This window comes from Falco punctatus (assembly GCF_963210335.1).
Source record: "Falco punctatus genome assembly, chromosome: 5".
NCBI classification, from domain to species: Eukaryota; Metazoa; Chordata; class Aves; order Falconiformes; family Falconidae; genus Falco; species Falco punctatus.
Genome location: NC_137584.1, coordinates 14,053,763 through 14,069,750, shown reverse-complemented (window position 1 = coordinate 14,069,750; position 15,988 = coordinate 14,053,763). Strand labels below are relative to the sequence as shown.

The 15,988-nt window shown below is 36.5% G+C and overlaps 1 protein-coding gene across 8 annotated transcripts in view; it reads left to right on the top strand.

Annotated features, from left to right (window-relative positions):
* ADGRB3 (adhesion G protein-coupled receptor B3) overlaps positions 1–15,988 on the top strand; it is a 471,033-nt gene that overhangs the window by 221,307 nt on the left and 233,738 nt on the right. For all 8 annotated transcript variants that reach the window (XM_080388812.1, XM_080388813.1, XM_080388817.1 and 5 more), the window contains 2 exons: positions 8,988–9,182; positions 15,534–15,602. In XM_080388812.1, coding sequence (XP_080244938.1) covers positions 8,988–9,182; positions 15,534–15,602 — 264 coding nt within the window. The remainder of the gene's footprint in view (positions 1–8,987; positions 9,183–15,533; positions 15,603–15,988) is intronic.

The following is a 15,988-nucleotide window of genomic DNA, read 5'->3' as shown; positions in this document are numbered from 1 at the left end:
AGGATGAGGAAAGGTTGAGGCAGTTAATGCCTTCTTTGCCTCAGCCTTTAATGGTAAGACCAGTTGTTCTCTGGGTACCCAGCCCCCTGAGCTGGAAGACAGGGATGGGGAGGAGAATGAAGCCCCCATAATCCAAGTGGAAATGGTCAGTGACCTGCTGCACCACTTAGACAAACACAAGTCCTTGGGGCCTGAAGGTGTCCACCCAAGGGTACCGATGAAGCTGGCAGAAATGCTCACCAAGCCATTTCCAATCATTTACCAGCAGTTCTGGCTAACTGGGGAGGTCCCAGTTGACTGGAGTTTAGCAAATATTTCACCCATCTATAAGAAGGGTCAGAATGAGGATCTGGGGAACAACGGGCCTGTCAGTCTGACCTTGGTGCCAGGGAAGGTCATGGAGCAGATCCATCTTCAGTGACATCATGTGGCACATACAGGACAACCAGGTGACCAGTCCCAGCCAACATGGGTTTATGGAAGGCAGGTCCTACCTGACTCACCTGATCTCCCTCTATGACAAGGTCACCTGCTTAGTGGATGAGAGAAAGTCTCTGGATGTTGTCTACCTGAACTTTAGGAAAGCCTTGGACACTGTCTCCCACAGCATTCTCCTGGAGAAACTGGCTGCTCATGGCTTGAAGAGGTGTACTCTTTTTCTGGTTAAGAAGCTGGCTGGCTGGCTGAGCCCAAAGAGTGGTGGTGAATGGAGTTACATCCAGATGGTGGCTGGTCACCAGTGGTGTTCGCCAGGGTGTAGTGTTGGGACCAGTTCTGTTCAATATCTTTTTCAGTGATCTGGACAAGGGGATTGAGTGCACTCCCAGCAAGTCTGCAGATGACACCAAGTTGGGGGGAAATGTTGATCTGCTTGAGGGCAGGAAGGCTCTGCAGATGGATCTGGACAGGCTGGATCAATGGGTCAAGGCCAATTGTATGAGGTTCAACAAGGAGAAGTGCCGGTTCCTGCACTGGGGTCACAACAACCCCATGCAACACTGCAGGCTTGGGGAAGAGTGGCTGCAAAGCTGCCTGGTGAAGAAGGACCTGAGGGTGGTGATCAAAAGCCATGAATTGTCAAAAGTCAAAAGTCAAAGGAACATGAGCCAGCAGTGTTCCCAGGTGGCCAAGGCGGCCAATAGAATCCTGGCTTGTATCAGAAATAATGTGGCCAGCAGCACTGACGTGCTGGAATGTGTCCAAAGAAGGGTAACAAAGCTAGTGAAAGGCCTAGAGCATGCCTTATGAGGAGCAGCTGAAAAAACTGGAGTTGTTTAGCCTGGAGAAAAGGAGGCTTAGGGGAGACCTTATTGCTCTCTACAACTACCTGAAAGGAGTTTATAGCAAGGTGGGAGCTGGTCTCTTCTTCCAAGTAACAAGCAATAGGACAAGAGGAATGAAGAAGGGGGATGGCATTGGAACAGGCTGCCCAGGGAAGTGTTTGAGTCACTATCCCTGGAGGTATTTAAAAGATGTGTAGATGTGGTACTTAAGGACATGGTTTAGTGGTGAACATGGCAGTGCTAGGTTAACAGTTGGACTTGATGATCTTAAAGGTCCTTTCCAACCTAAATGATTTTATGATTCTATGATCTTGCCAACATACACATGCACCTCAGTCTTAGAGATGCGATACAGCAGGAGAAAACATTTACCTTCTATTCTGCATAAGCACATCACAACTTAATTCAACTGGATAAGTCACTTTTTTTTCCCTTCTGCTTTTGAATATCTGCTTTTTAATAGCCAACCAATCCCACTTGTTAAAGTCCCCTCTGTCATCTCAGCATCCATAATCATCTTTCCATGTCTGCTTTACCGGAGTAATCTCTGTGTTAAATGAAACGTGCTTCTATGGTTTCTGCTGCTGCTGTGTTTGCTGCAGCAGCGAGCAGCTGAGCGTTCCCTGATCACATTGATATTCCAAACCAACCAACACTGCAGCCAACAGGTGAACTCCTCTAGGGCGTGGCCAGAGGTAAAAAAAGACATGAAGGCCATTTAGGAACTCAGTAAAAAAGAATTAATCTATTTTTCCTTAAAGTCTACCAGAACTGCAGGAACCTTCACTCCAACACAGCTGCAGAATGACTGCAAGAATTTGGCTAGGCAGTTAGAAGCAAAGAAGTAGTCACAGCATTTTACACTTACAGTCATTCCCCTGCTTTTTTTGTCCACTACTTATTTGCTGCGTTGCACCACCAAGTTTAAGCTCAGATTTGTTAAGTATATGAGGTGCAAAGGATTTTTCTGTTGCCTGTTACTTAATGCAGCAGTCCCATGCAGATATCAGGGCTCTGCAGTAATGCTGATTTCCTTGAAGAAACCATTCAGGTTTGTCCTGTGAACAGAAGTGAGTGTCATTGGAATGAATGAATAGAAACATAAATTCAAGTAAATACAGAAATTGGTTAAAATCAGATAAACAGAAATTGAACCGGTTAATCAGAGCTTTGTGTTTTAGAGACAAATACTTACCAGGATGACCATGTTCCTTAAAAAAAGAAAGATAAGCCATTTGTAGTAAGTCCCTTTGTGACCCTCAGCCATTCAGTCAGTATGGAGAGCCATGAGACTTTACCTCAAGCAGTGTTATGTCTGTCATAGAATGAAAACAACCCTCTCAGAGTTCTCATTCTCTTTTTCCTTTCAACTCTTGCTCTTGTCATGTTGCATTATACATAGATTACACAAATGTTGAAGACATGCCCTCTGGTTAAAAAAGGAAACAACAGTAACAACAACAAGATCTCTCACACAGCATACCAACGTGAGTAGGATTTAATCACAGATAATTGAAGCATTTAATAGCAGTACTTAAAATAATAATAGAAGTCCTGGTCAACAAACACAGTGATAAGAAGAAAGAAAACACACAAGCCTCAAAGAAATGTTCTCCTTAGTGATTATTCATTTCTTATTCCTAGAGCCATTTGTTACTCTACTGAAGAGCAGTCTAATCTATTGAAAATGTCTGTTAAGATGTTTTATTGAATCCACGCAGATATCGAAATACTGAAACATTATAATGACTTTGTCACCTATTTGGTGGTTATATCTCAAGGACTGGAATGAATGACAATGTTGTTGATGATGTTGTTAAAAAAAGAATTTTGGAACAGGTTGAAGTGGCAAAAAAAAATATCTCTTGAGCAAAATAATAGGAGTTCTTGTGAAAGAGGGTACAGAAAGAACCAAGCATCCCTCTGAGCTGTTCACATTCTCCTAACACATTCTAATCTGTTAAAATGTTCACTTTCTAAAAACATGTTAAACTTCCACAGATAGGAGATGATTTTTTCCAAAGATTCTTCAGTACACCTCATCACATATAGAATGGCACATACGATTTCTCTGGCATCTGTACAGAAATTCAGTTTGCCTGTGATGGATGTCTAGAACAACATAGGATTCTGTGTGATTAAGCTGGCTCCTTTTCTCTAAAAACAAATCCCTGTTTTGAGGCATATTTTACCTGGAGAAAATCTGGAATTCTATGACAGAGGGATAACTGTATAGAGTGAAACAATCCTAATTTTTCTTTTCATCAATGTAAATTTAGGATAAGCTCCTTATAGCACAGATATGCAGCGATTTATGCTGAGTGCACAGAGGAAGACTGAGGCACAGTATCTGCAGAAACTTGGTGCGGCACATTGGACACCGTAACAGTGGATAAATGCATGAAGATAGAAGTTCAGTTCAGGGCACCCCTCAAAATTTGTCATTTGTAGTTGGGGTAAATTACAGGAGGCTTTAGTTTGGGTTCCAGAATATTTGCAGAGACCCATTACAGAATTATAGAACTGTAAAGAAATTCATGAGATCATCCATCCCAAACTTCTCTCCCATGAGGATCAGCTATATTTGTGTTATTCCAGGATTTTGTTTTTCTTGACTGTTACTAAGGTCTCCAACATGGAATACTGTAGAGTCTCTTCAGGTAAACTCTGGCTTATAATTTCTTTTACAGCTGAAAAGTATTCCTTAATATATATCCTTAATCTTCCTTGACACAACGGATACAAATTACTTTCTCCCTTTTCTGTTACAAACAAAGGAAGTATATGACTGCCTTCCTGTCTGCAGAAAGTGTTCTATTATTAGTGTCTTATCACAATCTAGATTGAGACTACTAATTTCACTGATGACAAAGTGGAAAATTATTTTGTGTTGCTTTAGCAATCTCCTTCATAAAGTATTGAATGTATAGGAAAGGAAAAAGGCTCGTATATGACATTAGGTTATAAATACTCAACACATACCTGAACATGTATAGCTGTTTAGACCTTTATTTTATAGCATCTTTAGACCTTACTCTGTTTCTTTTAAAAGATGCATGGAATAATATTTTTGAACACTGAGACAGCCTGAAAATAAAGAAATTGTAAATAATTAATTGTATTAAGGGGAAGTAAATGAAACTTCTCAAGTTTGTGCTAAAATAGTTAAAGGACTGTCTGCTGATAATCAGAAAAAACCACCCTGTAAATATGTTTTTCTTAAACCTGATAGGAAGGGCTTTCTCACAATGACATCACATTACAGTTTAAATATCATCGTGCCGCATGAGTTAGTTCAGTGCAGGATTATACCTATGGGAATATTTCATCTGCCAACAATATATTTTCTGCCTTTCTAATTTATGTGCCTAACTTTAAGCACACAGACTTCAGCATTTTGGTTCCAACCTTCATGGACCTCAATGCTGGTAACTACAAAAGTAAGTGTAGTGCAAAATCATTAATATTTATTTTGGGGTGAGGGTGGGGTAGTAATATTAATTCCAGCCTCAAGACTAGGAGCCACAGAGGTCATGTGATGTGATTCAGAGAATTCAAGATTTCAGGTGCTCTGGGTTGTTGTTTAGGGGAATCAACACTCTTCAAGAGCTTTTAGATTTCTAGTACAGTTGTTTTCAGGATGTATTTTTATTTCAAACTATCTTTCCTCACTTCTATATAAGGCTTCCTAATTCAGGTTCTTACAGTCCCCACTACCATAAAATGTATTAATCACATCATTAGTAATACCTGGCCATGAATCCAATATAATCTTAAAAAATAATGAAAAAAGGATGGTGGTATACTTACTCTTCAAATTAATCATTCTTTTCAACCTTTTATAGGTTTCTTGAGGGTTCATTGTTTTCTGTCCTTTTAAACCATGTCTAGCTGCTAAGTTTGCAATAATTATTGTGCAGTAATAAATTTATACTCCAATGCTGGAGACCTAGGAGCTCTGACTTTGTAAAGAGGCATTTTTATTATATCATACTTTCTGATAAATTGAGGGACAAAGGTAGTTGGACCCAGAGTCAAAGTCCAGTTAAACATTTCAGTAATTTTTCAAGTATGCAGCCATATACTGCAGGCAGCTAGAGGTTGGGCTGACAACTGAAGTATCACTTTAACAGCTGCTTCATTTCACTATCTCTCGGCTCATAAACTTTATTTTTAATGAGCCTGCCTGTAAGACCACTAAAAAATGACCTTCACAGAGAACTACAAGGACCTAAAGTGGTGGCCAAAATAGCTTTCTTGGAGAACGCATATCACAGTGACTGCAGCATAGAAAATAAGCAGTATGTTGCGAAAGACAATAAACTAACTACTGATGAGTATATTCTATATTTTCACACTGAAAGATTCTTGTGGTAGCTGTGCAAATAATCCGCTATGTTCAGCTCACATTAATCTGGACATATTTACTGGTTTTAATAGTGTTGCACCAGTTTACATCAGACTGAATGGGCTATGATTTTAAAGTTGTGTTTAGGAGCTGTAGGCTGTCTTACAAGAAAATATGTTATGTAATACACTGATAATAAAGAGTCTGCTAATTCTTACCCCGCCCTGCACATTGCTTGACAGTCTGTAGTTGAAACTTTCTACTAATTAATTCTGATTTTCACCCACTTTCCTTACCTAAATACATTGCAAACTTCTGTTTTGTTATGCTATTTCTAAGGCTATTCTGCCAGTCTTAACTGAAGGCAGTGTGGACTTGGAGGGGTAGCTCAGGATCAGGGAAAGGAATTTCTGGGCTTGCGAGGATGACGAAAAGGTGTTCGTGAGGCTGTGTATGAGTGGTATGGCCCACAGGAGGAAGGGTACTTGTGCTAGGAAGCTGAGCTTTCTGGGTATGCTATTTAAGAAAAAAAAAAAATGTCCAAATTGAGCTGTAATCTAAAAGCCAATAATTCTGAGGTATTTTAAACCACCTTTACCACAACTCTGGCTGCTTCTGAAGTAGGTGTAATAATTTAGTCCTGTGGCATTGTGAGCACTTCCTAGACCTTTTTTATCATTGCATACAAAAGCGTTCAAAATGTCTTGCTGAAGCATTAAAGGGTATACTACAGCTCCCGCTGCTGTTGCTAGAGATCTGTAAAAGTTTTCACTGAAAACAGAACTTTATTTGCTCAAAAGCCTAAAACCCAGTCAAAATTAGTATAATTTTAATTTATTATTTGCATTCCAAAAGCCACTGAGACCAAGGCTCCAACAACAAATTGGCCCCTGCCATCTTTAAAATGTGAATTTAAATCTAGCAGGAGCATGGAAAAACAAATGGGTAGGTGAACATACAGATGAAGCAAAAGGAAGCAAAACAATGCAATATAAAATAGCATGCTAAATAGTTTGACAGCTTTCCTACCAGTGTTTTATAGAAGCATAAATGCACAGTAGAGTTTTTATGAGGACTGATCACTTTGCTGGTCTTACTAGAATTAAAAGAACATCTTTGTTATATCTTAAGCTCTACTTCAAGTTGTGTGATGCCTTTCCCATGGTAAATCCTGAGGCACATGTTAGATCTGGGAGTTCAGCTTTATGGACTGTCTTTTATGTTGTATGTCTTTTGGGCTTGACTGAAGATGCACTGAACATTGTTAATCCTCAAGATCTGGAAATACACTCTAGGGGTCAATGAACAGGTGGATGAGTTTCAGCAAAAGTTCTGCTTCTCTGTGTTACTGTGCTAGCTGAGGCTCTTTTAATTTGCTATCCAGACACAAGAGCGGATGAGGCAAATGGCAACATTTCACAGGAAAAAATCTTAGATCAAATTGCTGTTTGTTTTTGTTTCCTCCCAAGAAAGTAGTTTATAATGTTATGTATATAGTATCAGATCCCTGAATTTAGTCAAATGAATTTTCTTCCATTCTCACCTTTTTCTCCAGTTATTTTCCTACAAGATTACTTTCAAAGCTTCCTTCTAAAATCAATAGAATCTGCGCAAAAGGATTTCTGGAAGCAAGCTTCTTGCCTAAATACTTATTACAGTATTCTAAAGACTGAGGGAGATATTTCTGCTGAAGTATTTGTTAAAAAATTCCAATTAACTGCCTCAGTTCTCCTCACTGAAATTTTTTGTTGAAAATATTTGATCATATAATTGTGCTTGTACCTCTGTACTCATGGTATAGAGTAGACTCACTTACTTGTCCATGCTGCAGCAGGCATGTCTTCTTCCAAGTCTTAAGTGGTTTGAACAAGCCTGTTGTGGTCCATAACAATCCCCAGCTGCTGTAAGACGACTTAAGACCATAGATACAACTCAAAGCAGCCACTTTCACCAGCCCCAGCTGTATTTCAATGCATGACTGCTTGAGAATGTAACCAAAACGTGGTGCAGAAGCATGAAAATAACCCTATTTAGATCACTAATGTCAGAGGATGGTTGATTTTTTTTTTTAATTGCTTTCATAAAAGTTATTTTGAACCCCTTTAATTTATTTACTCTTTTTACTATATAATCTATCCTTTTATTTGTTTGTTTTTAATCAACCCCCATATATCCACACAAAGTGGCTGGGGAGATCTGGAAGTGACAAAAAGTATCTTTACACTGTTCCTTGTACTTCATCACATTATGTTACATTAGTTATGCTTCCCTCTCTATGTCAGTAGTAAGGCCAAGTTGTAAAGCAATTGGAGATACACTTACAGACATGGTGTCAGCATTTTGGTTGCCAGCTGCGCAGAATTTTCTCTTTAGCCCTCCTGCTTAGAGTGACATCTGTCTCAGGTCATTTATCTTTTCTTCAAATTAGCATCAATTTGGAAGAACTTGTGTTTGTATACATAAATTCATATGCATATTTAAAAATAGGTTGTTTAAGCCATGCACTTTTTTTAGCCTTGGCTGGCCTTTTGACATATTTGTGCTACACTGTGCATCTTCCTGGGATGCAGAGTCAGCTTTAAGAATTAATCAGATCCACAAGTTCATCTTCTAAGGATTCTTCTACCAGTATATACATTTTGGATTACCTTTATCACTGTACAGATCTGCTGGGAGAGCTACAGCTAAAGTATGCTCTCTTGGTTGATACACAGGAGCAATTCACAATTTAACTTGAATTTGTTGAAAAAAAGAACAGGATTTTTCCAAGTTAACATCTTTGTTTTGTTAGTACTACAGAAGAGAGCACCATAATCAGCTTCCACTTGTATTAACTACCATCACTCTTCTATTAACTAGCCGTTCTGGGCTGGCAGAGATGAAGAGTATACTTTCCTATGGTAAACCAGATTGTAAGAAGGACTTCCTTACCATTTCCCCCTTTCAGAGCTCTGAGTTTTTTAATGAGTGGCAGCAGTGGTTGTGCAGCTGTTCCTCTGAGGACAAATAGTTCCTTGCTCCATTATAGCAGAGATTAAAGCTGCAGTCCAACCCGTGGAGTTCCTTTGGTAACATGGATGCTGAGAAATTACTGGTCCAAAGAGAAGCAAAGGGGTGAAATATGACAACTTCAGAATCTTTCAGTATGAAGTCCGTGATTCTCTGATAAACATAACAATGCTGTCATCATAGTCTACTATTTTGTCTTCTCCCTAACAGGAAGAACTTTTGTATAATGGCTTTCATATTTAATATAAAAAGCTTTAATATTCAATATTTTTGGCTATGTTTAGAATTTATCATACCTTTTTCTCAGTAGAGTAGGTTCTGATATTAATTTTGTTTTTCTGAAACAGATTAAAGAGCACCTTGCCAAGGGACAGAGGATGTTGGCTGGTGATGGTATGTCCCAAGTAACCAAGACACTACTGGATTTAACTCAGAGGAAAAATTTTTATGCAGGGGACCTTCTGATTTCTGTGGAAATTCTCAGAAATGTTACAGACACATTTAAAAGAGCAAGTTATATCCCTGCATCTGATGGGGTGCAGGTAAGAGAAACATTGTAAGGGTAATGTTTCAATTGATGGGCATTTATGTCAGTATACTGCATGTCACCCACTTTAACCACTGAGATAACTAAACCTTCTGAATAATAAAAATAAACATTGTTCACATAAAACTATGAAACAATTGTAAAATAGGAAAAGGCTCAGATACATTTAATGAGACAAATATCCAAAACAGCGCAGCAAGTGAAAAATGTGCAATTCTTTCTTTGTAACATTTATTTCAGTATTTTTCTCTTTCAGCGTTTGGTTTGATTGATAGGGATGTGTTGGTCTTAGTTGTTTTTATTGCACTAAGCCATTCACTAGTGTTGTTTGTTCTAGTTCACTTCAGTTCAAAATCTATCCACAGTGTTTAGTTATGTAATTCTGGCATTGCTTCTTCATCAGTTCAAATAAATAAAGCTCATTAAAAGTGCACAGGAGTGATGGATAGTACATTTGATATGAATTTTCTACTTCACGTGTTAGTTTAACTCTTCTTGTGCAAGAGGCCAATTAAAATATTTTCAGAACGAAACCCACGGTAATTAGTTCTATATAATGGGCTGCACAACTTATTGTGTAATGTTCATTCAAATAAAAATTTCTCAAGGCTTCTAGATGAGGATATTTGTTCCATCTATATCTGAGAATTTTAGACTCTTCAAAAACTGTAGATCTACTGAAAAAGAATTGTAAGAAGGTAGATGTATGTATTATTTATGAAAAAGTTTCATGATCATTCATAAATAACTAATGAAGTTATTAATGCAGGTCATGTGTACATATTTGTTTGTGTAAAGGTAAGCATAGATTATAAATACACTTTGGAATATATGTATGCAGATAAATGGAGGCATCTTGGAAAAGACAATTTTTCCAGAGTTAGGTTTTCAAAAGCTTTCTATTATATTTTCAGGTTTCTTGTTTTTCTGTGTACAGATAAAAATAACTTCTACAATAAAGACAAAATGTCTTCTGAAATATTTTCACATACTCAGTGATCTGATAGCCCAATGTGACTTTTTCATGGTTCACAAACTATAGAAATCTTTGGTAGAACCAGCCTTGAGAAACTGCTTGACACAAGTGATTTTGTTCATGAGCTTAGCAGATAAGGTCATTTGCAATTTACATACATTAGAATTTGATTCTTTTCCCACTAATGACAGTGCCAAAAGTTCTGTTCACTTCAGCAATGTAGAGCTGTTTCCAAAATTTGTTAATAGTATTCTGGCAGAACTTGGCAAAATGATTAGTACTATTTTATTAATTTTTGACTAATCATTTTGAAGTGAAGAAATGGGAAAAGGCAAAAATTGGTAAGCCATATTGTGAAGGAAATAAGAAAGGATTTCTCAAACCAAAGAAATAACTATATTTTAGGTTTTAGATGCCTAAATACCAAGAGCTCTCAAATCCCAGCTGGAAAAAAAAAGGCACTGAAATTCAAACAAAACAAACAAATTCTGAAAAAAACCAAATTGCAATCTAAGGTAAAATTAAAAAGGCAATGCAGTGTTCAGAAAAGTAAGTTAAATCAGAATTAAGCATATGTTTTGCACAGAGGATATATTAAGCAATGTTCCTGTTACTGACTTCTGCTGATATAAAATGAAATCCTCGCTCAGTAACATCAATTTAAATTTTACTGTCAATTCCTGAGAAACCATGATTTTCCCATATGTAAACATATGTCATATGCTACCATACTCTGGAGGATTATATTTAATTTTTATTTTCTCTATCACACATTTTCATACTTTCTAGTCCATCATCAAAGTGACAAAGAGGTAAAGTGAAACTAATTTGCACAAAAATACTGAAATTGTTCTCTCTGAGGAAACTCTGTGTGGTGTTCTAATTCTATTCAATTTTTTTCACTAGGTAAAGAGTAGTTTTTCTTAAGTGTTGAGTTATTGTTTTAAAGAAATTATCAGAAAAGCATGAGTGAGGCTTAAAATCCCTGAAAGTCATAGTTTATCATTTCACATGATGTCAGAAATTATTACCCATGAATTATGGGTAATATAATTTTTTAAGGTCCATACAAAAATAACATTCCATCTTCCATTAAAACTGAGAAAAGTGTATATTGTGGGGGTATATTTTTTTCTTATACTTTCCATCTATCTCGATAGTCCCTCAACTGCCTGTAATGTCTGGCTTATATCGTTACCAGTGCAAAACATGTGTTTCAGAGACTCCATAGCAAAAAGAACAAACAGAAAAGTGAGATGAACTTTGAAAATTTCAGGCTAATTACTGCAAAACAAAGATGCCACTGACTGATGTGCTGCATAGAAAATGCCACTTTGTTTAGGCAGACAGATACTAAGAGCAAACCAAAATTTTTTAAAGCATGCATGTCTAGTGCCAAGTTATTTATTATATATATGACTGTTTTTCTTTCTGAATATTTTAATCTTCATTGCAATAATATTTATGTATACATAGCTATACAGTGTCAGGAAGAAAAATAACGATGTATGGGGCAGTTAAACAACATGGACAGTATTTTGTGTTAGTGGCTGAAAACAGCAGTACAGTAGCAGAAATAGCAGAATACAAGAGTCATGCAATTCTTCTACAATAAAATGTCTTTCTCTTAATATTGAAATTACTTTAAAACACACTGTGTAGGTATACTGAGGCTATGAGATGGCCACTGTGCTATTACTTGTGTAAAAAGGATTCTACATGGAAAATAATTAAAATTTTAAATAGGTATAATGTAAGCAACATTTTGAAACACTTTCCAGAAGTGGTCTAAGAGTTCTTGAGCTACCTTCTAAAGACAGGATGGCAGGAAAAGAACTACCTTTCAGGACAGGATGGCAAAATATACAGTCCCCTGATCCAGCAACCAACAGGAAACAAGGTTTCTCCCCACAGAAGTTAGAGCAGTATAATCCCATTTATATTAGCCACAGGGACCATTGCTGTCAGTCAGGGATTAACAGGATTGCCCAATGCTTTCCCCCCTCCACCTTCTGCCTTACACACACACACCCTCCCTATGCTGAAGTCCAAAAGTGGAGGTGACTTAAGGCTATCCATTAATTCGTCCTAGGGAGAAATTCTTCTCTAGCTGTATAAAAGGATTTACGACAGCTTTATGCCTGCAGAGAGGGTCAAAGAATTTGAACTGAAACAGAGAACTGCAGCCATTGTATCACAAAAGAAAAAGATTGAAAGGAAGGAAATTAAATTAGGAAAACATAATTGTCCATTCCTGACTGTAACTGGCAAAAGCCTGGACAAAAATAAAGGACTTCAAAATTTGGCTGTGGCTGTCACATTTTCTACAGTGGCCAGTTCAGTAATACGTAAACCCCACTATGAAAGGAAGGAGCTTGATTCTACAGGGAGGTCCAGTGTTTACTGCAGTAATACCACCAAATCACATCCATAATGCTTCTAAAATTTAGCCTTCATATCTGTCAATCATTTTACTAAAGGGCAGTGTTGTTTCTTGCAGCATGAATGCAATGAACAAGAGAATAGTCAAAGTAGATGAAAGACTTTTTAATCCCTATTCCCCTGACACATTTATTGGAGTGCAAAATATCTGTTCATTATGGAAGCAGCAAAGCCATTTAATCGTTTATCTGTTTAATTCACAAACCACTGGTATTGCTGACTGAAAAGTCTTCATACATCTCAGCCTCCACTTCTACCATAAATATGACATCAACCAGGGATAGAAACAGAGAAAAAAAAAAAAAAAGATCTCAAGAAGGAAGATATTCTTGTCACTTGTCACATATATACATCATATATGGTTTATTGGCAAATACAAAGTATGTATTAAAACAGTACTGCTCATCTTTTGTTTGTGCTTGAGTCTAGGATTGTTTATAAGCTTGTCACATATATTTCTGTTAATTATTGGTGATTTTAGTGCTTTCCCATAACTGAAATAAAAATTAAATATGATGAACACATAACATTACTAGCAAAACCATGTAATTTGTCATCTGCAAGAAACATTTATAACTCCTGAGTGTTTTTCAGGCAATCTAGGCTAGTCTCAGATAGATCTCATTACACGGACATGGATACTTTTGTGATTAAGGCTTAGACTGTTTCTGCAGAGGAATTGGTGGCTGCAATGTAGTGCAAAACCAGCTTTGAACCAGCTCCTTAGTATGATAAATTGTCCCACACTGAGCTCCATGCTGCTGCAGTTAGACTGCTGATGGCACCCTAACAAGTTCAAGTTAGCTAAAATTTCTGTCCGCTGCTTCTACACAGTATTACACTGGAAGAGTGCAGAACTATCATGTTTTAAAAAGTGTTTTCCTCAGGCAAATACCCCCAAAGGTTGCCTCTGCCTAGTAGAACTCTTTGCCAAAATCATAATGTCCTAGAGTAGATGTGGTTATACTGCTATGAAACTGCTTTGGTCAGTATAGTATATTTTACTTGAGGGACCAATAAAGCAGTACGTATTTCCTAGTTGAAGTTGCATTTATGCAATTATGATTTTCCAACCTGGTTAAACTGACAAATCCTTTGTAATGAATACTAACTGTAACTTTTCATTATATTTTATTTTGCTACTGAATACCTGAAAGAGATTAAATTTATTCTTAGTATATAAGCAATATGTAGCTACATTTTCCTCTTTTTATGTTCAGCTTGACGGGAAATTTCCCTTCTGTATCACTGCAAATTGGATCAAACCATGAGAACATTTTTCTTTTATGTCCTGTCTTTAATCCCCATCATCCTGTCCAAATGTATACTTGTCATTTTCACAGGAGCTTGCTGAGCCATTTCCTTTCTTTTCATGAAGTTTTGCATTACTGAAGCTTATAGATATTTTGCTACTGACTTCAGTGAGAGAAGAATTGTACTCTCATTAATGTACGGGACTATTTTGCCCAAGTTCACCTAAGTGTCAGACACCTCTATATTAAGTTTGCCAAGTTAAAGTAATTTTTATCTGTGTAAATTCTATGGTTAATGTAAGTAACTTCCTAATATGAGGCAAAGATGATCCTCTCATTTGTCAAGTAGTTAGTGTTACCAGAATAAACAGATAAAAACATTTTTATGTAAAAATAGTTTTCATGTAAAAACAGCTTACACAAATTTTATTCAATTTTGTATCCTACAATGATTTACTTACATGGTTGTGAGACACCTAAACTGTCTGTGACATCTCATCTTTTGAAATTAATGTCATTTAAAGCACAACCACTGAATCCATAATACACTAAGAGTGGAAGTTATTTCTGCTTTCATTTCTGCTTCTTGCCATGGATTTGAATGCTTTGTACTTTCATTAACAGTGAGTTAAAGTTACTTTGTACTTAAACCTTATTTAAGCCCTATTTAGCTCCCCAAAATGGCTAAAATGTAAGTGCAGGTGAGGGAATGACCATTAATTCAAGTTTTGATAGGTTCCTATGGTTGATATTCCACTTAGAGATTTTTTAGAAGTTGCAAGTATCTTAACTGCACTCTTCAGCTAAGGTCAGTGGAAACTACATCTATCTTTTATGAAGGAACAGATAAAATATAATTGGCAGGCTGTAGAAAAAATTGACATTCTGCACAAAAAGTGATATAGACCTGAGAACAGACTGCACTAATTAAAGACGAAGTTGAGAATACAAATTGGTAGATAGAGCAGACAAAATTAGAGAGTTCTCCACAAGCACTTGGAATAAAGTGATTTTTAAAATGTGTGATTTAAAAGCTAAACACCCTGGCTTTTGCTTGCTTTTTTTTCCTTATAGTTAAATGAATAGGAAAATAAGATAAATAAATTAACAGTTTAAGGTCAATGAAACAGAAATTAATTATTCAGTTTCTGTTGAAATTACTAAAAGGACAGAGGCAAATGTAATGTTTAAAAATAAGATGCACCTGGTTTCACACAGCATTTACCAATGAAATACACTTGTATTTCTTATTTATGATCATTAAACATCATTTTCATGTTTTGAATACACACTAGTGATCATGAGTCTGGTGTTTTCTTAGTGTACTTTGGTTATTAGTAAAATAGATAATTGTCTAGTTTCTGGAATGAGAGCAACTTGAAAATAGAACAACGTCACATTTAGAAGTTTGGCAACTTTAGAACGGTTCTTGTTTTATACAAAGTAGTAGTATGAAATCTGATTATATAGCCAGAAATTAACAACTAACCATAAAATATATGTGTTCTTTTACCAGTCTAATATATTATTTTGTTACCTCATCTCTTCAACTGCAAGAAAATAGACTGCAGAACTGCATCTGTAATAAAGGAAAAACTTTCTTAATATCAAGTTAAGGATATAACAGTTTATGCTATTGAAAATAATTTTAATTTGTCTTTAACTGATTTTTCAGAACTTCTTTCAAATCATTAGTAACCTCTTAGATGAAGAAAACAAGGAGAAATGGGAAGATGCACAACAGGTAAGATTTGCATTCTGTAACTCACCAATTTAAAAAATTGGAAACTATTTGTATTATGACATTCACTGCATCAGAAACCACGCGTTATTTCAGTAAGTCATGACAAAGTGGACTGTATGGTTTTAAAAATCAGGTTAAACATATACCCTGCTGGGTGAAAGGAAATCCTAAGTGAGACAATGTTTTGGAAATAACTGATCCTTTTCAAAAAGGAGTAATTTCAGGACCCACTGGTGAATTCTTTAGATTAAAATTCTATGAAGAATATAAGGCAATTCTCTTGATGAACAGATTTTCATTGCTTTCCATGGGATTATTCATTATGTCTTTGCTTTTGATGTTTTAATGAACTACATACAAAAGCTTAAAAATGCTAATAAAGGTTA